Source organism: Camelus dromedarius, chromosome 7, assembly GCF_036321535.1.
Source record: "Camelus dromedarius isolate mCamDro1 chromosome 7, mCamDro1.pat, whole genome shotgun sequence".
NCBI classification, from domain to species: Eukaryota; Metazoa; Chordata; class Mammalia; order Artiodactyla; family Camelidae; genus Camelus; species Camelus dromedarius.
In genome coordinates, this window is record NC_087442.1 from 59,771,147 (window position 1) to 59,795,215 (window position 24,069).

The window sequence follows — 24,069 nt, forward strand, 5'->3', positions numbered from 1 at the left end:
TGAAGCTTAATTAAATTATGGACTTTGAGTGAACATAAAAAATTTGCACTGTATAGCTGCATCTTTGCATTTTTGCAATGATAACATGTAGGTAGATAATGTAAACATTCATGTGTTCATGTTTGCACAACTGGACAGAAGAGGAAAAAATCAGTGGAGTAGGAAAAAGTGATAAATGAAGAAGGCAGTGGTGAAAATATCAAGAGTGGACAGAGGTGTCTTTGCAGGTCCATTTGTGTTTGAAGTGCAGTTGTGTTTCGGTCACTGGGATGCCTGAATAGGGATTAAAATCAATTTGCAATAAATATAAAACTTCAGAGTTTATCCTATCATCAATCAGCAATAGAACTGCTGGTGCCTTAATTTACATGTATTTGGTCAATAAGATAATCAACATATATCATGTATTAGCCATTTACTACTTTGACTAGAAGCTGTGAGGAATATAGAATAGATGTGAAATGTGGCCACTGTCCTCAGGAACCTCATCGCTCAGTAAAAAGATGGAGGCAATTAACAAGTACATTGAAAGACACTGACAGTATATTCAAGTCCTGGATTTTTTGGTACTGATTAAAATTATTATAAGAATAGTTTTATGACAATACAGTGATTAGTATTAAACAAGAGAAAACTGCAAGTTATTTCAGCATTTCAGTCCACTACTAAATGGCACATAAAAATAGGTGGACAATTCAAAATACTAAAACCATTTTTTAGTACGTACTGATTTCTAACTGACTCAATTACAATCAAAGCGAGAAGGAAAAAATAAGGAATTAAAAGGATACCTAAATCACTCCTCTCCATACAGTGGTTTTCTTTTCTGTAAAATTGGGGAATTAAGTAGGGGATCTGTAAAGTACTCCTCGGGTCTGCTGTCTATGACTTGAATCATTCTTGATACTCTTCTTCCTTGTTTCCCACCCATGGAGTTTGATTCCATAAAGGACATAAAGACTTCATAAAAAAAATAAGTGGTATATTTATTTAACCACTATTCCAAGTCGTGCTGGCATCGTACCCGTCTTCATGGAAAGCTCCCTGCATGGTTTTCAGAGAGCCCTGTCACACCTCCATCTCTAAATACTATTTCTGGACAATTAATTCTTCCTTTCAGTCTATTTTCTCTATAGATATATTGAAGTTCATTAATCATCTCTATCCTTACTGATTTCCTGGTTCACTTATTTGACATGATTACTGGAAAATGCAAATTGGGAAGACTTTATTTAGAACTTGTGGGACTCACAGGTAGACACTTGTCCAAGAGTGGAAAACCATGAAATGTGGGTTGAGGTGTCTGACATGATTAGGGGAACAAGTTGAGCAATGAGTGTCTGTCAGAGTTTCCAAAGGTATGTTCCAATGAATCCTGTCCTCCCAGTACGCTTAGGTAAAAATGAGTCCCATATCCAGGCAAGCTTGGGGGCCCCTGCATGGCTTAAATAAGCCCATTCCTGAAGAGTAAGTTAAAAAGGCCTCTCTGATAAAAATACTTGTTGACTTTGTTTAACTCTTTCTGTACTGCTTTTAAATCAAGGAACCTCTTCTCCTGCATTTAAAAAAATTCCTACTAAGATTTCACAGAATACAAACACTATTATATGTTGTAGTCGATGGCATGATGAAAGGTCTATTTTATTTTAGGAAGATTATCTAAGAGAATTATGTAGGAAGGATGAGCATGGGGAGAGACCAACCTCAGAGTAATTGGTAATACTTTTGTCAAAAACTTGATAAAAAAAAGACATGGTCACTCTCTGCTTTTAAGGAACTATTTTTTCAAATAGATTCCTTTAGGGGTTGGGGGAAGGCATTCTTAGAGAAGAGTGTGCCTGTTCTAATTTATTACAGATCTAGAGCAACACAAAAGACTGTAAAAAGAAGAAACAAGATCTCACACACACACTCACAGACACAGAGACACACATATTTCATTTTGATGGTCCATGGATTTCCCTACTGAAAAAATAGTCTTAACAGCAAAAGACTAGGAAAACTCAGTTCATTTACTAAATTTTGTTGAAGGAGGGCGACTGAGGGAGAGAAAAATCAAACCAATCAGGCATAAATTAAGTTCCTTACGTGGATGGAAGCCAAGAGTCTCAAATATAACCCTCCTGGATTGGGGACGCATTACAGCTCTTAATGCAGCTGAGCCTGGCAGACTGGTAAAGGGGAAATCTGGTTTAAAAGTTAAGTTTTTAATCATTAAGGAAGGTCCTAAGTGAGAAGGAAACTGACAACTTATAAGAGACTTCTTCTTACTTTTGACTTGGGCTTAGTTCAAGCCAGTGAACAGGGGACAGGAGAGAAAACTATTTCACGCCACCGCCAATACCACAGCATTCCTCTCCAGAAACGTCCACAGAGCTGGTGAGCTTCCAGTAGTAAACACTGAGGTCTGTTTCCCCAGAATTTATGGGAGGGCCTGCTACTCTACTTTGGAAGGAAAAATGAGCGTTCTCAAAGATTAATTGTATTTATTTTTCCTCTGCAAAACTTGTATTATTCTTTATAAAGTACTAGAAGAACAGGAACAATCTCCCAATTTTTATTGTCCCAAATTGATACAGTAGTAATTTGTCCTAATGGTCAAATTCTCCTCATTCTATATTGTGTGTGATGCCAGCAAGCTAACACGTATCAGACACAGGATAAAGGTGGCCAAAGCAACCTCCCACTCTGAAAAGAAGAGTGTATCAACAGGTACTAAACAGTCAAACAGATTAAAGAAATAATCTAGAAATAGTGAAAGTAACTGATACTAGAATACACAAAGAAAAAAATCCTTACTTGTGCTTTCTTTAGAGCTAAGACAGATGAGAGTGTATCCGTTTTCTAGGCTGCCCTATTTAAATCCCTTTTAAAACATCAGGACTTGGTGGGGGGCAGGGGACAGTTATGAAAAGACCATGGGGCTCTGGGTGAGGATTAGAAGCAACAGTGACAGAGTTTGTTGGAGCTAAGCATAAGGAATAGAAATTTGGCTCAAAAATTTAAAAACAAACAAATATAAGTTGATAAAAAAAAAAGTTCAATTGTAGATACAACAGAAGAACAAGTAAACCTAAAGCCAGTGGAAAGGTCAGATGAGACAATTCTGTGACAATCCATTCAAGACGGGGTAAGCAGCAGCATGGTTACAAAAGTATACCTAGCATTAGATGACAGCACTAGTACGATGCCAGGCACACGAGGTGCTCAGCTGTATGCAACTTCTATCATTATAACAATATTACCATTATAGTCTTTATTATCACGATTGGGCTCCAAAACTGAGTAAGTGCAGTAATGAATTGAGAGGGAAGTCCCACGAAGGGTTGCAAAAGTAAACATTCTGGTCAATCAAGATGCTACTACTGAAATGTGGTTGAATTGTGAGTGTGTTCATGAATAATCCAATCAACTAATGTTGAGATAAGCAAGATCTATGGGATGTATTGAGGGGTTAATGTGGAACACAAGGATTGCTGGTATTCTGATGAGGCAGAATCAGATGGAGAACATTATGTTGACATTGTGGTTCAAAATCCTGAGGGGAAGATGAGATATCTTCAGTGTCCAGTCTCACTGAGTATGACATCAAACAAGTGGTGATGGGACCCCACTTTATCATAAGCCACCGCCCTTGTCATCTTTAGAAGAAAGTCTAACACTCCACCACACGGCATCGCAGACTGCCTTTCATCATCTGGTCCCTTTTTGCCTCTCAAGCCGTCCTTTCATTATTTCCTTCTAGTCACCTCAAACCACTGCTCCAGTCCCACTAAACCACTTTAATATCCAAATATCAACAACTGCAACAATAATAATATTTAATAGTAATAATAGTATTGCTACATCTTTCATAGTGTTTACTCTGCACTCTTGGCACTGTTCTAGAGCTTTATATATACTGACTCATTTAATCTTCACAAGTACCTAATGAGATAGGTAGTATTTTAATCCTCATTATATAGATATATTCACTCGACAGTTTATTACTGCAGCAGAGAGGTTAAGTAACTTTCCTGAAGTCACACAGCTAGTGTCAACTCTTTCATGCTGCTGATTTTGAATACTCTGCTTCTTTTGCTTGAATGCCCTTCCCTTTCTCCCTTCACACACTGAAGTCCTTCAAACCTCCCCCTTGGATGTCACCTACTTTGAGAAGCTTCTTTAGCACATTTCCTTCCTTCCCTCTCCACTGCTTTAGTTTAAGTTAGGAATTTCTCTTATAAACTATTATTTAGACAAGGGTTGAGCTCCCTTCTTTTGGAGGGAACCACATCCCACAAGAGAAAGACTTCCCCAGGGATCGCTTTAGAAAGAGTACTCCTGCATGTAACTGGACTACAGTGCATCAAGAGGCAACTCTCAGGCTTGTTGGGAAAACTTCCCTCGATCACTTGAACAAATACTATCTTGAGCGGCAGGAGTGACTGAGGACACACACTCTGGTTACCTGGCTCTTCGGATCATTCTCCCAAACTAATTGGAATTCTCATCATCTACTTTGTAAGAAAAATGTTAGGAGGCCACTCTACTCCTGGGATGTTTGCCTTAGGTTTTTTCCCCCAAAATTATAGTTTCTTAAATATTTCCTAATAGGATTTTTAGAGCTTAACCTCAGTTTTCTAATTATTGTATTTCTAAATTATGGTTATTAATTTTATTGCTCAAAACCACTGCTAACTAAATATTTGCTACAGTATGTCTTTAATGTACATCTTTCAAAGACCCAGGGATTATTTGTTCATGCATTAATTCAGTGATTTATTAAGTGCCCACCAGGTGCCAAGCACTATGCCAGGTACTGGGGATACAGACAAAATAATATGGGGCTATCTCAAGGAGCTCAAGGTCTTACCAGGGAAAGGGTGGAAATTCTAACACACTAAATGTGATTCAGTGAGCAAGACAAAGCTGGGTTTTTTTTTTTTTTACTGCATTATCTATGATACAGCCACATCTATAATTTATTACCATACCTAATCACTTTCAATGAATCCATTTAAAGGTAATAACCAATGTTTTCCTTAGAAACAAAATTTTTTCAACTTCTTTTTTTCATAAAAAATTGAAATTATCCATTCCTTGCTAGTAACTAAAAGGGAAAAACCTCAGCTGAGATTTTATTTTATGTTTTAACCCTGGCAGAGAATATATATATATATATATGTGAAATAGGTAATATTTATTTATTTCACAGTACTGCTTGAAAATTGAAGATTATCTTTCAAATTTGTGCAAAGTCATCGCCCTTCAGTCACTTAGAAAATTTCCTTCTCAGATTCACTGTTTTGTTAAAAGCTTGGTGTACTGAGATGTATGTTAACTGCTAGGACAGATTATACAATGTCAAGATACATTTGGAGGAAGTTAGTGATTTCCATCAATCAAATGTGTGCCATGAAAAGTCCTTGGATAAAAGCACCCGAGGGTCCTGTCCAGGAGCCACTTCAATACTGACATCCTGACACACGGGTGAAGTCAGGCCATACACCTGACCAGTCCATGTAAAGGAATTGAATTTTAGAGAACAAAAGTTCTAGTGCAAAAACGATTTAGAGAATATTATTAATACAAGTGGAAGAAACACAAACCCTTTGAAGTCTAAAGGAAGGGACTGACCTGGCAAATGCATGAATAGTATCAAGAAACCAAATCCTCATGAAGCTGAACCAGGACCAAAATAAATATTCACCCAATGTTTAATTGGAATCTACTGAAACTTCCAAACTGGATGCAGTGATAAAATGTCCAAAGACTCATAACTTGTCTAGCCACTAAACTAAACTACAGTACAGGAAAAAAATTATCCCAAACCTCAGCAAACAGAAAAGCTGAGTGGAATAATGAATGTTTTAATCCAGCCAAGAGTTCATACTTTATTTCTCAGCATCAATTCCAGCATTTCTTGATGGATGGGAAATTTAATGTGCTAAGATACAGTAAAAAGTAAGAGTTGGTACTCGATAGAATTTATTTAGGCAATGTAGTTTTTGTTTAAAAGAGTCATTAAGGATAGACTTTAAAGTAGGCAGCTTTTTACTGTTCTCTTAAAAACAGCCTCATTGATATATTTAAAGAAGGATTTTCTAAGGGACTAATCAACATTACTGAAACAGCCAAGTAATGAAAGGAAATGAAAATGGCACAATGACATAGGAATAGGCAAGGAGGTCAGGGCAATTTGAAGGAGCAGGTTTGGTGGGGATAAAGACAGAGTGTAGGAGGTAAAACTGCAGTTTGGTGGGAAAAGGCAGAAGACAAACAAGATGGGAAAGGAGCAGTGAGGTCAAAGGGAGATGTCTGTGTTTTGCTTTATTTTTCCAGTAAGTTGGAGGGAAGGCATGGAGAGAAGAGAGACAGATGATGCTGACTGTGGGAATTCACACTGGAAGATCTCCAGTGGGGGGCCTCCTTGGGGACAGACAGAGGACCTACACTCTGTGTCGTCCATGCTCTGACCCCACACCCCAGCTTAGACACATCTGATTGCCCTACTGTTCATTTGGATTCTCCATATACTGCCTATTTGGTAACCAACCATAATGAAACTATTCACTACATATGGTTATATTTCCTCCACTCTTTATCCACCTAGGCAAGGGTCATATAGTTTATTTCCTTTACTTCTCTTGTAAGGAGTTAAAATATGCTGATAAACAAAGCTTCTCTCACTATTAAAAATGGCTACATTACTATGCTTTTTAAAATATGCCTTTGGAGGACTGGCCAAGATGGCTGAGTAGAGAGACTCATAGTTCGCCCTCTCCCACAGACACACCAATAATTACATCTACAAACCCAATGAATCACACAGAACACATACTGAACTCTGGCAGAGTGTCTCTCACTTCAAAATACAGGAGGATTCTCACAAAATCTAGTAAGAGGATAAAGAAAAAGAAAGAAAAGAAAGAAGAAAAAAAATCAGTGCAGGACCCATCCTACAGGGAGGGAGCAGCACCCTCACCCTGGGGGGCCCCTCTCCAGCCAGAAGGTCAGCAGGAGAAGCAGAGAACTACAAAACATTGACTAAGGAAACTAAATATGACTTAAAGAAATGGAAAGATATCCAATGTTCTTGGTTTGCAAGAATTAATATTTTTAAAAGGGCCATACTACCCAAAGCAATCTACAGATTTAATGTGATTCCTATCAAATTACCCAGAACATTTTTCACAGAACTAGAACAAATAATCCTAAAGTTTATATGGAATTACAAAAGACCCAGAAATTTCCAAAGCATTACTGAAGAAAAAGAATGAAGCTGGAGGAATAACCCTCCCAGACTTTAGACAATACTACAAAGCTGCAGTAATCAAAATAGCATGGTATTGAGACACATATGGACATATTGATCAATGGAACAGAATAGAGAACCCAGAAAATAAATCAACAAAATTTTGGTCAATTAATCTTTGACAAAGGAGGCAAGAACATACAATAGAGTAAAGACAGTCTCTTCAGCAAATGGTGTTGGGAAAACTGGACAGCTGTATGTAAATCAGTGAAGTTAGAAAACTTCCTTACACCATACACAAAAGTAAACTCAAAGTGGCTTAAAGACTTAAACATAAGACAAGACACTATAAACCTCTCAGAAGAAAACATAGGCAAAACATTAGCTCACATAAATCTCAGCAGTGTTCTCCTAGGGCAGTCTACCCAGGCAATAGAAATAAAAGCAAAAATAAACAAATGGGACCTAATTAAACTTATAAGCTTTTGCACAGCAAATGAAACCATAAGCAAAATAAAAAAACAACCTACTGAATGGGAGAAAATATTTGCAAAAAGATAAGATGGACAAGGGCTTAACTTCCAGAATATATAAACAGCTCATACAACTTAATAAGAAAAAAATAAACAATCCAATCCAAAAATGGGCAGAAGAACTAAACAAGCAATTCTCCAATGAAGACATACAAATGGCCAATAGGCACATGAAAAAATGCTCATTATCACTAATTATCAGAGAAATGCAAACCAAAACTACAATGAAGTATCACCTCACACCTGTCAGAATGGCCATCATTCAAAAATCCACGAACAGTAAATGCTGGAGAGAGTGTGGAGAAAAGGGAACCCTCCTACGCTGTTGGTGGGAATGTAGTTTGGTGCAGCTGTTATGAAAAATGGTATGGAGATTCCTCAAAAGACTAAAAACAGACTTACCATATGATCCAGCAATCTCACTTCTGAGTATATATCTGGAGGGAGCCTTAATTCAAAAAGAAACATGCACCCCAATGTTCATAGTAGCACTATTTACAATGGCCAAGGCATGGAAACAACCTAAATGTCCACTGACAGATGACTGGATAAAGAAGCTGTGGTATATCTATACAATGGAATACTACTCAGCCATAAAAAATAAAATAATGCCATTTGCAGCAACATGGACGGACCTGGAGATTGTCATTCTAAGTGAAACCAGAAAGAGAAAGGAAAAAACCATATGATGTCACTTATACGTGGAATCAAAAAAAAAAGACAAAGGAAGTTTTCTGCAAAACAGAAACAGACTCCTATACATAGAGAACAAACTTGTAGTTACCAGAGGGGGAAGGCAGGTGGGAGGGGGTAAATTGGGGAGTTAAAAGATTTGCAGATACCAACTGATATATAGAACAGATAAACAAAAAGTTCATGCTGAATAGCGCAGGGAACTATATTCGGTATCTTGTAGTAACTTATGGTGAAAAGGAATATATGTATGTTCCTATATGACTGAAGTATTGTGCTGTAGAAGAGAAACTGACACATTGTAAACTGACTATACTTCAATAAAATAAATATACATATATATATATATATTATATATATATATATATATATATATACAAAAAAAATACACTGCTTGATGAGGGCCTCGAGAATTCGTTTCAAATAAAAATATGTAATAATTAAGACCAAAAAATATGCCTTTGATTTTATTGCCTTAAATTTCTAACCAAAAAAGAACCCCAAACCAAAAGCCAAAAAAAAAAAAAAAAAAAAAAAAAATCCCAATGCCCCTGTCGCTAATATGTAATTACAGTTGACCCTTGAACAACATAGGTTTGAACCGTGTGGGTACACTTAATTGTGGATTTTTTTTTTTCAACATTGTACCTGTATTTTCACTTTACAGATTTTCAAATTAACTAAGTGTGGGGGAAAGTTTATGTCTGATTAGGGAGCACAAATGTGTGGAATCAAAAGAACTAGGATTTGAGTTCTGATTCTATCTGGTTTCAGCCTCCTGACTGCTCCTGGGTGAGTCATTTATCAATTCCCTCTTTTTCTGAGGTAGAAATAGCAGTATAGATTTTCAGCCACGGGAGAGGTGGGTGCCCCTCACCCCCACGCTGTTCAAGGATCAACTGAACTTATTTTCTCTCAGTAAGTCAACTAAATGAATGAAACCGGGAAGAATCATTTAAACATTTCAAGATTCTATAAGCAAAGTGTCTATTTGGTGTTCAGGAGCTAAATCACTCTTTTGGGGATTGTTTAGAAGCCCAAATCTCCAAAAATATGCCATATTATGTTCTCTCTTTAGCCTTTCCCCCAACTTTAAATAAAATCGTATATAAAGTTAATGGGAATATTACTTTTTCAAATCACAAAGAGTTTACAATGACTGCATTTTCCTCCGAATATACTTCATTTAACTACAATATTTTTAAAATCCTGTGTAGAGAAATTTTATTTTTCAGTCTTGATCTTGAAAATCATAGCTTCTCTCTAAAATTGTGTGAAGTGTGATTGTCTCTTTGGTAATCACATTACTTATGCAAAGTGAATTGATAGGGACTTTGCCACAGGCTTCAAGATTAGATTCATTTCACTCAGGGTGCTAATTCCAGCATCACGTTCTCCCTTGGAATACAGATTTTTCTTTCCTAATATTTTATCTTTGTGTTAGAAATGCAAATTCTTGGTCAGTAGAATGTACAAAATTCACATCTGTGTTGCCAAATTCTCTTGTTTTTTGGTTTTCCTTTAAATCTTTTTGTTTTGGTTATCTTTATAAGCTATACTTGTTTTTACTGCAGAAAGTATTATATTGAAGCCACTTTAGAAATCTGACTTTGGACTAATTCAAAGCCTTATTTCTTAACATCAACTCTTTCTATGATTCCAAGGATCTTTTCTTTTTTATTTACTTTGCAATTTGCTATGGTCTAAGTGTGTCCCCACCCCAAATTCATATGTTAAAATCCTAATCACCATACGTGATGGTATTAGGGAGTGGGGTCTGTGAGGGTGATGAGGTCTTGAGGGTGGAGCCCTTGTGAGCAGGATTAGCAACCTTATAAAAGAGATCCCACAGAGCTCCCCAGGCCCCTTCACCAGTGAGGACACAGGGAGAAGTGGCCGGCTATGGATCAGGAAGAAGAAGGACCTCATCAGAACATGACATGCTGGCACCTCGATCTTGCGCTTCTCAGCTTCCAGAACTGTGAGCAATACATTTCTGTTGTTTGTAAGCCACCCAGTCTGTGGCATTTTGTTACAGCAGCCTAAAAGGACTTAAGACACAATCTTAAGTGTGAAGGTGTCACTACTTGATTATTGAGTAAGGTGCCACCATGACATTTTTCACCTTTGCTTATTAAATGATCAGATGACCCCAAGTCACCCAATGAGTTTAAAATAAAGATTACTAAGGTAACCAGTGCTGTCAGAAGGAACTAAAAAATAATTACCCATCTTATTTTTTTCTCTCTACACCTACCTGGAATTCTCATTGTCAACAATAATAAAAAGAAAACCCCAAAACTTAATTTCCAATCTTTCTTTTCAAAACAACACTTATACTTTCACTTTGCTCTTTTTACAAAGATGAAGAAGGTATGTTCAGGTGTAGTCTTGCAAAGGTGACTAAGAATTTTAGGAGCCATTGCTACTGTTTCCTTTCAACTTTATGTGTGTTCACATGAAGAAGAGAAGACAGACTGTAGCCAATGTCGTTAAGATATTAAGTATAACCATTGTTCCCAGTACACCACTGGCGAAAAGCTATGATTAATTTGGGGTTTCAACTATATTTACAGTATAAACCTCTAGCCAGAACAGGTAGGGTATTAATTATATCACAAAACCTGGTTGGGGAGTGGGACACTGGTTTTCATTCTCTTCCCTGAATCCAGAACTAGTTTTTGCTAGTTGTCTAGCAGGACCCTGAGGAGAGAGACCCCTCAAACTAACTGAATTGCCCCCCAGCACTATAGGATGGGGAGTTTGAAACAGAACTTCACACTGGTTTAGAGCAGGGTTCTTCAAACTTTAGCAGCATCAGAGTCACTTGGAAGACTTGTTGCAACACAGATTGCCAGGCCCCACTCCCAGAGTTTCTGATGCAGAAGTTCTGGGGTGGGGCTAGAGAATTCTCATTTCTCGTTAAGTCCCAGGTAACGCTGCCTGTGCTGATCAAGGGCCATGCTTTGAAAACTCTTAGCTTAGAACTGTAGAGAAGTGATATGTTTCCCACACCTGAATTTGCCAACCTGCCATGGTAAGTTGGGGACACACTGTGGACAGTTTTGCATGTCAGATTCAGTGGGTTTTCTGAAGACCTAAGAGATTCTATAACAGCAGTTCTACACAAGTCCTGGCACTTCTGTAAAACTGAAATTAGATACCCCCTATGAAATGCATCTTTGATATTTAGCTCCAGCTGGTCCTCCAAGTGGTGCCGTTCAGATATTCTCTGGAGTCAGGTCCCCGCCCCACCTCTCACAGGACCCGATCTACATTCCCGCCTCTCCCCTCCACATCCCAGTTGCCATCACTGTCAGCAGGTGCATGTGCCTCTGATTTCACCAGAAAATAGGGACCTCCTCTCACTCTCTGCTTCTCCCCCACTGCCATTACCTAATCTCTGCACAAACCATTTTTCCAGTCTTCCCCGTATTCTACCTCTTCTCCCCACCCGAACCCCACATGGGCATCTGATTTCACCTTTCTTGACTTTTCAGACAACCCACTGTCAATCTACACTTTTCACTGGCTCCTTCTCTTTAGGCCACAAACATGCTCAAGTCTCTCTAAAAGTATAATAGCCAAACCCTTCCTTAGCCTGGCCTTCCCTGCTAGCCGCCACTGGGTCCCCTTCAGTTCACAGCCTAATGGCTGGAACAGTCATCTATAATTTTGGGGTCCACTGCTTTCCCTCCTCACTCTGCAAGCATTGCCATCTGTCCCCATGCCTCCACTGAAATTGCTCACTGAAGTCCATGCCACCCTCCTCCTGCCTTTCTGACCCGTGTACCTCTTCTAATCCTGCAGCATCAGTGGCTCCAAGGTGGCCCCCCTGTTGTCTTCAATTCACATGCTATTCATAATTTTCTCCCTTGGAATAAATAACTAACCATATGCTGATCACTGTCATATTTATATTTTTAACTCCACTCTTACCCCTGAGCTACTGTTTTTCAATTACCTTGGAGAAATTTCTAGGCACCTTAGGTGGAGCGTGCCCCAGAATGCTAATTTTCTACCCCAGCTGAGGCCTGCTCCTCCTGCTCTATTTCCTGTCTCAGTCACTGGCACCATCGTCCGCTGACATGGATGCCGAAGGCAGACATATCAAAATCCAGAATCGTCACTGAGTTCCCCCTCAAGCCTGCTGGTCACTACATGTGCTCGATCTCCTCTCTGTGTTGTGTTTTCCTGCACAAGCTCATCATTTCTGCCTCTGCCAAAATTCTGGACCTCCCCTGGGTGACAGGACCAGCCTTGTGCCTGGCTTTCCCGTCTCTAGGCTTAGAACGCTGGTGTGGAACAGAACGCGGGCTGTGGGGTCACACAAATCTGGGTCAGAATCCCAGCTTCTCCACTTTCTCACTGAGCCCATCGGGCAACTTTTTTGAGCTCTGTCTGTTTCTTCTTCTACGAAATGGGATAATACTACCTACTCATAACGTTACTGTGAGGACTTAATAACCTAATGTATGTAACACATCTAGCACTGTGCCTGGCACACAGTGTGACCTCAGTAAGTGTTGGTCCCCCTGCCACCCCTGTAAGTCACTTTCCACAGAAGACTCCCTAAAATTAAGTTTTTGATTCATTCCTAAAATGACTTCTCATTGTTTATAAAATGAAAATAAATCTACACAATCAAGTACAGACCTGTCTTTCCACACCCACTGCATGCTGTTTCCTAACTGGATCCCTGCTTTCAGCCACTTAGATGAAAACGGCTCTTCGTTTGTTGATTTCGCTGCCAGGAATGCAACTAGGTCCTTGTTTGCTAGGTAAATGACTCCAACAAAATTTCTGCTTCATGCGAAGCCTTCCCTGACTGTGGTTTTAAGAACAAACTCAGTATGATGGGGGGGTGGAGGGAGGGCAATGTAATGTGTCTTAATTCTCTCTCCCTTCCTGCTATCCTCACTAGAATTTGCAAACATTAGCATCCTGTTTGGAATTCCAGGCCCCCTTTTTTACATCTCTCCCCTCCAATCTTGGTGGTCTCACAGCATTTTCTAGAAACCTCTGTTAGTACTTATTCCACCTGAACCAACCACTCACTGCTCCCCCTCCTTTCCAGATGTTTCCACCGTGCCTTCCATGTCTCCCATCCCATGGTAAACTCATTTGCTTCCATGTTCAGCTTTCTCATTGAAAGCTCCCTCGACTGACTCCCCATCTCATAAGCTCAGCGAGACCTCCCCTGCCGTCCCTCAAGTAGAAGCTGTTCGTCGTGGCATATTCCATTCAGAATGGGCAGAGAGCTCCTCACTCAGTCTCCAGGGCTCTTCCATAGCTCTTCAGTCCTCCAGGAGAAAGTTCTGCTTCTTTTAAACTCAGGCCATTTTTCCATAGCATCCTTTCCCTCTTTTGGTATCTCTTCCTAATTCACTGAAGAATTTAGTGTTGGGATCGCTGTCTTCTTTTCTACCCCCATTCTGCCACTATTATCCCAGTGCACGTTGAAGCGCATAGCACCCTAGAACCCTGACCTTTTAGTTCTCTTGACTCCCTCATCCCCAGTAAACTTCACCTCCACTGGACTTCAGCTGGAGACATGATTGCATCTAGACCTCTTAAATAAAAATCACTTGGAATTATTTCAGTTGTGAAATACTAAATCCAAACATCCCACTTCCTAAAAATTTTACTCATTTTAACAATTTCTAAAAATTTACTGATTCTCTTACTCAATTTCTGTCTTTATAATGTTCTGTGATCTTATAGGGACTGCCAGCCTCTTGCTCCCTTTACTTTCCTGTTTTCATTTCCTTTCTGCTCCAGCTTAGATTCCTCAGTCTCTTAACATCAAACGCCGTTTTGTCTATTCTCCAAATCCTATGTTCTGCTGTCCTTTCATCACATTTCGACAAAGCTCCAGCCCAGGGTCCATCTAACTGTTCCTCATCCATCATCCATATCCATAATTGAGCTGCCAAGCTCAAAGTCAGCCCTGAAGACTGATGCCCCTAAAACATTCTGGTCTCCAACCCAGTTGGGTCCTCCACTCTGCCCAGGGTCTGTCTCTGTTCAGCCCTCCCTGTTCTCTTCTGTGACCAGCTGAAACCTGCTCCCTTCAGCGCCTCCGCTTCCCACTTGGCGGGATGTTTCATCTCCTACCTACTGAGAAAACAGGACCAAGTGAGAGTTCTCTGTGCTCTCATTCACCAAACCTACAAACTTCCTTATATTTGCCCCCATCCTTTCCTGTTCCTCTGTTAACGACAGAAGAAAATGTCACTGCCCAAATTTAAAACTCATCCTGTGCCTATGCTATGCGCACCACTCACTCTAACATTTTCAGGACACTTCTCTGCCTTACACTTAATAGATTTTTCTACTCTTACTGGCTCTTCCACAACAACATCCTCAAGAGAAGGAGGGAAGGATGAAGGGAGGGAGAGAGAGAGGAAGAGGGAAAGAGAGAAAGAGAGAAGAAAAACCCTCTCTTCCTTTCTCATCCTCCTCTCCTCATAGCCAAACTTACCGATTTTTCTTCAGCACGTCCTGTTTTCCACTGACTCCTTAACCCATTGTTATCTGTGTTCCACTCTCAACATACTCTTCAGTGGGACTATACTGGCCATGGGCATCAGTGGAATTGCTAAGTACAAGGGACATATTTCAGTCTTGATGTTACTTGCCTACGGTATCTGTTCGTTGTTGACCACTTCCTCCTCTTTTGCTAAAGAGCTAACTAAATAAAACTAAAAAAGTTTTTTATTGTAGAAAATTTCAAACATACTCAGAAACAGAATAGTATAGCCCAGGCAATAGAAACAAGAGCAAAAATAAATGGGACATAATTAAACTTACAAGCTTTTTGCACAGCAAATGAAACCATAAGCAAAACAAAATGACAACCTACAGAATGGGAGAAAATATTTGCAAATGAGGCAACTGACAAAGGCTTAATTTCCAGAATATATAATCAGCTCATACAACTTACTAACAGCAAAAAAACAAAGAAGGACAGAAGACCTAAACAAGCAATTCTCCAATGAAGACATACAAATGGCCAATAGGCACGTGAAAAAATGCTCAAATTGCTTATTATCAGAGAAATGCAAATCAAAACTATAGTGAGGTATCACCTCACACCAGTCAGAATGGCCATCATGCAAAAGCCCATGAACAATAAATGCTGAAGAGGGTGTGGAGAAAAGGGAACCCTCTTACGCTGCTGGTAGGAACATAGCTTGGTGCAGCCATTGTGGAAAACAGTATGGAGATTCCTCAAAAAAACTAAAAATAGACCTACCATATGATCCAGCAATCCCACTTCTGGGTATATATCTGGAGGGAAATCTAATTCAAAAAGATACATGCACCCCAATGTTCATAGTAGCACTGTTTACAATGGCCAAGACATGGAAACAACCTAAATGCCCATCGACAGATGACTGGGTAAAGAAGCTGTGGTATATTTATGCAATGGAATACTGCTCAGCCATAAAAAAGAATAAAATAATGCCATTTGCAGCAACATGGATGGATCTACAGATTGTCATTCTAAGTGAAGCCAGAAAGAGAAAGAAAAATATCATATGATATCACTTACGCGTGGAATCGAAAAGAAAAGAAAAAGCACACTATGAACTCCTCTACAAAACAGAAACAGATTTGCAGACATAGTAAACAATCCTATGGTTACTAGAGAAAGGAGGTGGGTAGGGATAAATTTGGGAGTTGAAATTTACAAATATTAGCCACTATATATAAAAATAGATTTTTAAATGTTTCTTCTGTATAGCACAGGGAACTATGTTCAACATTTTATAATAACCTTAAATGAAAAAAACTGAAAGCAAATATATGTGTGTATATGCATGACTGGGACATTGTGCTGTACACCAGAAATTGACACACTGTAACTGACTGTACTTCAATAAAAAAAAATAGATTAAAAAAATAGAATAGTATCAATCGCCAAGTTCAATATTTATCGATACATGGCTAATCTTAGTCATCTCCCTCCACAAGCTTTCCCCTTCCCAGCAGATTATTTTCAAGCACACATTTTGGTGTACCTCCTACAAGGTCAAATCTCTTAAAATGATCACAATATCATTATGACACCTAATAATTCATAAACATCAGCAAATATTCAGTCAGTATTCATACTTCCCTAGTCTTCTAATTTTTTAATGGGTTATTTGTTGGAATCAAGATCTATACTGGATCCATGTTTTGAGACTGGTTGGAATGTCTCAAGTTTTGATATGTAGCTTCCACCTCCATTTCTTTTTTTCCCTTGAAGAAAAGTTTTGGTTTTGTTGCTGAAATGAGATCAGCCTTCCTGTAGGTTTCCCCACAGTCTGGATTTGGCTGAGTGTATCCCTGTGGTATTATTTAACATTTTGCATCTGTATCTCCCATTGCCTCTAAATTCAGAGATCTAGTGCATTGAGATTCAGATTTGATTTGGGCAAAAAAGCCTACTTCAAAGGTGCTATTGTATACCTCTATAATTACAAAGGTGGTTTCTATTTTTAAGATGTTATCGGCAATAATCATTGCTTAGAACATCAGGGGTTGCAAAAGGGTGATATTCAAATCTTATTATTTCTTCTCCCCATATTAGCTGGGATGTTTCTATGAATGAAAACTACTCTCATCAACTATTAAGTAACCTTGAAATACAAATCATATAGAAAAGACAGAATAAATCTTTGATCCTTTCAGAATAAATGACTGATTAATCCTTTCCTTTAGTTATTAGTTTTTTAAAATAATGAGTTGGTTTCCCTACTATTTTCCAAAGATGACCGGTGAGGTCTTATTCTTTTTTTCCAGTATCATTATGAACTGACTAATCTATTACTCGTATTGATACTCTTCGGACAACAGAAGCTTACTCAGCTTGGCTTCTAAGTCCTTTGACAACAAATTTGTAGTGTTTGGTAGCTTCCTTGCTTTCTATGATGATGAAATATTCCAGGCTCACTTTGTACGTTTCCTGCTCCAGATAGAGAATCAGTATTTTCTTTCCAGCTCTCTAGTTTTTTTGAGTGAAACTGGTATTTAGAAAGCACAATCTGGACACCAAGGAAATCACTGCTGTTGGATTCATCACTGTCTCTAGACCTTTTTGGCGGATAGCAGTGTAAATACGTGTTCTTTTAGGTTTAGAGGTAACACACACCGTGATCTCTTACAGACACGTCCAACTCAAATTTAGCATTACTTAACTTTGTACATTTTTATCTACTTTCAATGCAGCTGATAATATCAATTCTCAATGATATCAGTACAGTCATTTAATTTATCTCAAGATACAAACACAAAAGTAACAGAGTTTTAGTAACAATATGGCCGCCAGCAATAGGAGTACTAGAAGTAGTTACAGATTTTTTTGGTAGTCCTTTTTATACCTAAAATATACCTCCTTCGGAATCTACAGTCAAAAATACAGGGCTTTATAATCCAAAAATGGGCAGAGGACCTAAACAAGCAATTCTCCAGTGAAGACATATAAATGGCCAATGGCACATGAAAAAATGCTCAATATCACTAATTATCAGAGAAATGGAAATCAAAACTACAATGAGGTATCACCTCACGCCAGTCAAAATGGCCATCATTCAAAAGTCCACGATAAGTGCTGGAGAGGGTGTGGAAAAAAGGGAACCCTCTTACACTGCCGGTAGGAATGTAGTCTGGTGCAACCATTATGGAAAACAGTATGGAGATTCCTCAAAAACTAAAAGTAGACCTACCATATGATCCAGCAATCCCACTTCTGGGTATACAGCCAGACAGAACTCTAATTTGTAACGATACATGCACCCCAATGTTCACAGCAGCACTATTTACAATAGCCAAGACATGGAAACAACCTAAGTGTCCACTGACAAAAGACTGAATAAAGTTGTGGTATATTTATACAATGAAATACTACTTAGCCATAAGAAAGAATAAAATGATGCCATTTGCAGCAACATGGATGGACCTAGAGATTGTCATTCTAAGTGAAGTAAGCCAGAAAGAGAAAGAAAAATACCATATGATATCACTCATATGTGGAATCAAAAAAAAAAAAAAAAAAAAAAGGACACTATGAATTCATCTACAAAAAAGAAACAGACTCACAGACATAGTAAACAATCTTATGGTTACTGGGGAAAGGGGGTGGGAAGGAATAAATCTGGGAGTTTGACATTTACAAATGTTAGCCACTATATATAAAAATAGATTTTAAAAAAGTTTCTTCTGTATAGCACAGGGAACTATGTTCAGTATCTTGTAATAACCTTTAATGAAAAAAAATGAAAATAAATACATGTTTGAATATGCATGACAGGGACATTGTGTTGTACACCAGAAACTGATACATTGTAATTGACTGTACTTCAATTAAAAAAATACAGGGTTTTAAAGTCATTTAGAATTGTTCCATACTGTAAGGTTTTGCCTCCAATCTGAACCACACTAAGGTTGATTCATTTCACGTTACTTCAAAATTTTTAAGAAACAATTTAAAATTTTTTCCTATTTTGTTTCATAATTATGTAAAATATTTACATGGTTCCCAAATTCAATGTATAGACAAAGTATATTCAAAGAAATATAGCTATTATCTTTGCTCCTTTCAGCCTCCTGTCTCTCTATAATTTTTTATGCGTGGTTTATAGTTCTTTTAAAATATATAAAAAATATCAATGACCACATACTCTACACTTTTCTCCACCTCACTTTTCTTATTTAAAAATATGTCCTAGAGATTACTTCATAATAGTAAACTGACGTTTTCATTTCTCACTATACCTGAATAGCACTCCCTCATGTGGATGTACCTTACTTTTGACTTGTCCAGTGTCCTACTGATGGACTTCTGTGCTTTTTTTTCTAGTCTTTTGCTATTCAAGGTAGTCTTTCAATGACTATCCTTCTGCATGCATCACTTTCTTATTTTTATTAGTATAACCTTTGGCATAGATTCCTAGAAGCAGGAATTGCTCTCTCAGGAATAAATACGCATTCATTGTTTAGATATTGCCAAATTCCCCTCCATAGTGTTGCACCATTTGCAGTTCCAATGACACTATGAGAATGGTTGGTTTCTTTCAGTCTCTCTACAGAGTATGTTTTATCTTCTGGCTTTGTGTCAATTTCATAGTTCAAAAGAGGTTTCTCAACTTGGTTTTAGCTTTAATCTTGAAGTGTGGTAGTTTTTCTCACAGTTAAGAGCCAAGTCTGTCCTCATGATACAGCCCCTCTCCATTAACACCCAGGAAGCCACACACTAAAAAGATTCTAATTTTTCTTTTCTTGTTTCTTGGGCTGTTATTTTTTAATCTCCTTTTCTTCTTCCATTCTCCTGTTTACTTTCTAAACATTCCTCTTTCTCTGGATTGTGTCTTAGTCTTTCTTTTAAAATCTACCCCTTGACCTTAATAATCATTATTATTCTGATTACTACTAAGTCAGTACCTGCAGCCCAGGGCAATCCCTCTGCTTCTGTCCCAAATATCAAACTGCCTAGGGGAGATGGTGAATTGTGCCTCCCAAGCACCTTGAATCCAACCTGTGCACTGCTCTTCCCCAGCACGCCCCTCCTCCCGTGTTCTCCAACCAGTGCAGTGAACGTCACCACAGATCTCCAGTCACAAACCTGGGTTTTTTTTTTTTCCCTCCTGTTGACTCCATCTCTCATTTTTGTTGTATCAAATCAATCACCAATTTCTGTGGCTTCTACCTCATAAATGATTCTCAAATCCATCTACTTCTCTTCATCCCAAACTACTCATCTAAGCCACTATCATTTCTTCCCTGCACTTTCCTTCCAGGTGGCCTTTCCTAGTTTTAGCTGCTCTCAAGCATGGTCAGTCACCTTTGCAAGTACAAATAAGACAGTGCCATTTACTAGCTTAAGAACCACCAAAAGCTCAAAAACAAAAACAAACACCCAAACGCCAAAACCCAAGAAACCCAAGTCCCAGGCCCTGTATTTCACTAGGTACAGATGAACCTAAGTGTGGCCGCGCTCCGGGCAATCAACAGAAAACAGCGGAGGTGTCGCGGGCAGCTTAGTGTTGCTGAAGGAGGACTTAATTTTTTCATTGTTTGAATTGCTTCAAGTTTTATAAACAGACTATTCTCAAGTATTACTTATATATGTTAGAAGAAATAAAGTGGACTGAGAAAGTGAGCCTTACCTAGCTCTGAGGCAGAGTGGGTTCACCAGAGGCCATACGAATTCCCAACAACAGGTCTGCTGGACGAGACCTCAGTTTCCCTACAACTCCTCCCGGGAAACCAAACTGTCCTCTTCACCTATGTATTACCTGAGAACTTAAATCAAGGTTTTCTTACCTTTGTGGTCCACAGTTTGACGGTCCAGTCAAATGATGATGTGACAAACAGGTGTGAAAAGTCGATTGGGCCTACTGCCATGTGGCAGTTAATTCCCGTCACTGGTCCCTGGTGACCTTCGAAGACTTCCCCGATACCTGCTTTGCTGCACGAAGACCACACACAAGCAGAAATTCAGTGACCTTGGCAAAGCAGTGACTGCTTTAAAAAAAAAAAAAAAAGCTTGTCTCTCTATGATTACTTCTCCATAACCAGATGTGAAACCACTTTCATAGATATCTTGAAAGAAATAAAATGCTATACTACTCTTGGTGATTAAAAAACAATATGGGGCAATAACATCTTCTCAATTTTCAGAAGTTAGCATCAAATTTTACCATTTAATCCTTTTTTAGTAGTTCCTCAAACTTCTCAGATAAGTTTGTCTCCTTCTTTGTTTTGTTCAGCAAATGTTCACTAATGGGCCTCCCCCCATCACTGCTGATGCAGCTACTTTGATGGAAAATGTACAGCCGGTGCTCTGTACCCACGATGCAGAACTACGGGTGTGGAAGGCCGACTGTACTACGCCGTTTTAGATAAGGGACTTGAGCATCCTTGGATTTGGGTATCCCCAGGGGCTCCTGGAACCAATTCCCTGGGGATTTAGATACCAAGTCACCTGTATACTTAGATCTCAAGGCTTTCATATTTATAATAAGATGATTCTACTCTTGTGATACATTTTACACAACTTCCATTTTGCCTCCTTTTGGGGAGCCTATTGGCTGTAACACTCCATATGTCTTTTGAATACCTGCATTTATCTTTTCAAGAAAATTTCTTAAATACAGTTGACATACCTGAAAATGTAAAACTTAGTGGCAACCCTTGTCACTAGAAAATAATAGGCATTATTTATAAATGTAATACGGAGAAAATGATGTTTTTCACTGAAAGCACAAGAGACATTTACAAATCCACTAAATGTATATTCCATAAGGGCTGGTGCTGTTTTTCTTACTGCCAAGTGTGTAGCATACAGGAAGTGCTTAATAAACATTTGCTGAACAAAACAGCAAAGAAAGAGACAAACTTATGCCTTTTTTCCCCAAAAGGAGCACATTTGAGAAACAGTGATACACAGTTTCAAAGTTATCCACTGACGTAGATTTAGCTAAACTGGGATTATTTCCAACCTCCGATTACGACACAATAGTCTGCACCAAATCGCACTCAGTTAGAAAATACACCAAAATGCTATATTTTAAAAATTAATGTGCATGAGGTTATAAGACCAACAACTGAGGGACTGTGGAATCTAAATATTATGTCACTAAGAGTGCAAATGAATTAAGTTATTGAAACGTGGGCTTCTGGAGCACCAATACATGTCAGCACACTGAGCAGAACTGGAAATCACAAGCCCAGTGCTGCAGCACGTGTTCCATGTAACAGGCACTCCAGAATTATGCCAAGCGAAACTGCTAACAGCAGTTCCACACGTGATCATTTACATTTGTTCAAGAGAACGTGAGAAACTGATCTTTGAAGTGGCCCCTAGTGAGACTCCACTTGCTCTTAACAGCATCCTGAAAGGGTTTATAGGGTGCAAAACGAGGACCTTATTTAATTTATGGAAGTGGATTTGCACCTTCTCTGTTAGGTGAAAAATTGAAATTCCTCACCTCTCTCTTGCAGCCCTGTATGGCCCACTTAAGATTACTATGAAGCCTAAGGCCTGTGACTTTACAGCTTTCCTAAGATCTGTATTTTATATTTCAGACGGACAGAGCGATGTAAAAAGCAACATCAAGCTTATTGTAAAATGAGCTCTGGTTTGTACCGGAGGTACCCTTCTTTTGAACCACAGCGCATCTTCTGATGGTGCTTGCAAAGGACAGCAGCCACAGAGCAAAAATATTTATCATGCAAACAGTTATTCACATTAGAGAAAAATTTTTTTAATCTGAAAATGATCAATGAACATGTTCTGTAGCCTTCACAAATAATTAAGTCCCTGGGTTAAGTCAACTGAACCTACGCCCCACTGATTCTAACAAACACGGAGATAAACCTGTGAATCCCTGTCTGGCCCACTGTGCCCTCCGTGCCTCTCTCGTGCCACTTCCTGTCTTGCAGACATTTCTGTGTTTACCTTTCCCACCGTCATCAGATTCCTGAAGGTAGAAACAGGTGTAAATGATGTCTGCATGCCTGGCAACATGTAGCAACACGCTTTGCTGACAGTGGATATGCAGTGTTTGCATAAATGAACAATTTTGTCAGATTTTTTATGCTTTCATCACTTTAATGCGTGGCTTTAGCCAGAACTTAGGAAGGAGGACCACTGGCCATGGAATTATGAGGCATATCATCCTAGTCATTTTTAGTCACGTGAGCAGGGACAATACCACTTGTGTCTACGTGCAGCACAGTAAGAACATCACAGCTCGTACTGTATGAGTGGAAACACCTTAAATTGGGCCAAGGATGCTTGTTACTTCTACAAATTACAAAAAACATGAGTATGAACTTGCACCAGTGCATCATTAAATCTAAACACCCTGTGATTAGTGCAAGAGATGAAGAATCAATTGAATTAGAACGACTAACATGAAAGAGAAATCAAGCACCAAGGTGAGAATGGAAAACCTTTCAGAAGACACAAGTCTTCTCATGAAGTCCTGCCTGCAATGTCACGACCTCGTCTAAATTATTGGATTCTACTTCTTCCTGATGTTTTCCCGGGAGCATCTGCCAATCTCTCAATCAAGACACAGTTCTTATCACTTGGAATCTCAGAGGTGCCTTGTGTATCTCATACTACCCCAGCCTCTGATTGGGAGGCAGGGCCCTAAGGCACTTCTCTGTATTGTTTGGTTATTGATTTGTATGTAGATAGATTTGTAGCTCCTTACTTACTCGGTGCCAGGCACCGGACAGGAAATTAATGATGAAATGGATAAAGTTTAGTAAGAGGTAAGTGGCAGATAAGTGAATAGTTGAAATAAAATGTAATTAATGCTAATGTAGAAACACATATAAAAATATATGAAATAATAAACCTATCTGACAGCTTGTAGTCCTATCTACCTCAATTATTCTACTTGGATTTTCTCCACAGTGCTTAAACCACATATTTACCTGTTTATTAGTTTATTTTTTTATCAATTTTAATAAATTATTTAATTATTTATTAATCTATCATTACTAGCTTATTGTCATTTACTCTCAACCAGAATATGAATGCTAGGTCTGTTTCCTTCCTTACTGCGTCCTTATGATGTGATGGAGGCTGGCACACGGGAGGTT

The 24,069-nt window shown here is 38.7% G+C and overlaps 1 protein-coding gene across 3 annotated transcripts in view; it reads right to left on the bottom strand.

Annotated features, from left to right (window-relative positions):
• The window catches only part of DYNC1I1 (dynein cytoplasmic 1 intermediate chain 1), a 341,842-nt gene that overhangs the window by 48,179 nt on the left and 269,594 nt on the right, over positions 1-24,069 (bottom strand). For all 3 annotated transcript variants that reach the window (XM_064487554.1, XM_031454937.2, XM_031454935.2), the window contains one exon: positions 20,776-20,920. In XM_064487554.1, the coding sequence (XP_064343624.1) occupies positions 20,776-20,920 (145 nt within the window). The remainder of the gene's footprint in view (positions 1-20,775; positions 20,921-24,069) is intronic.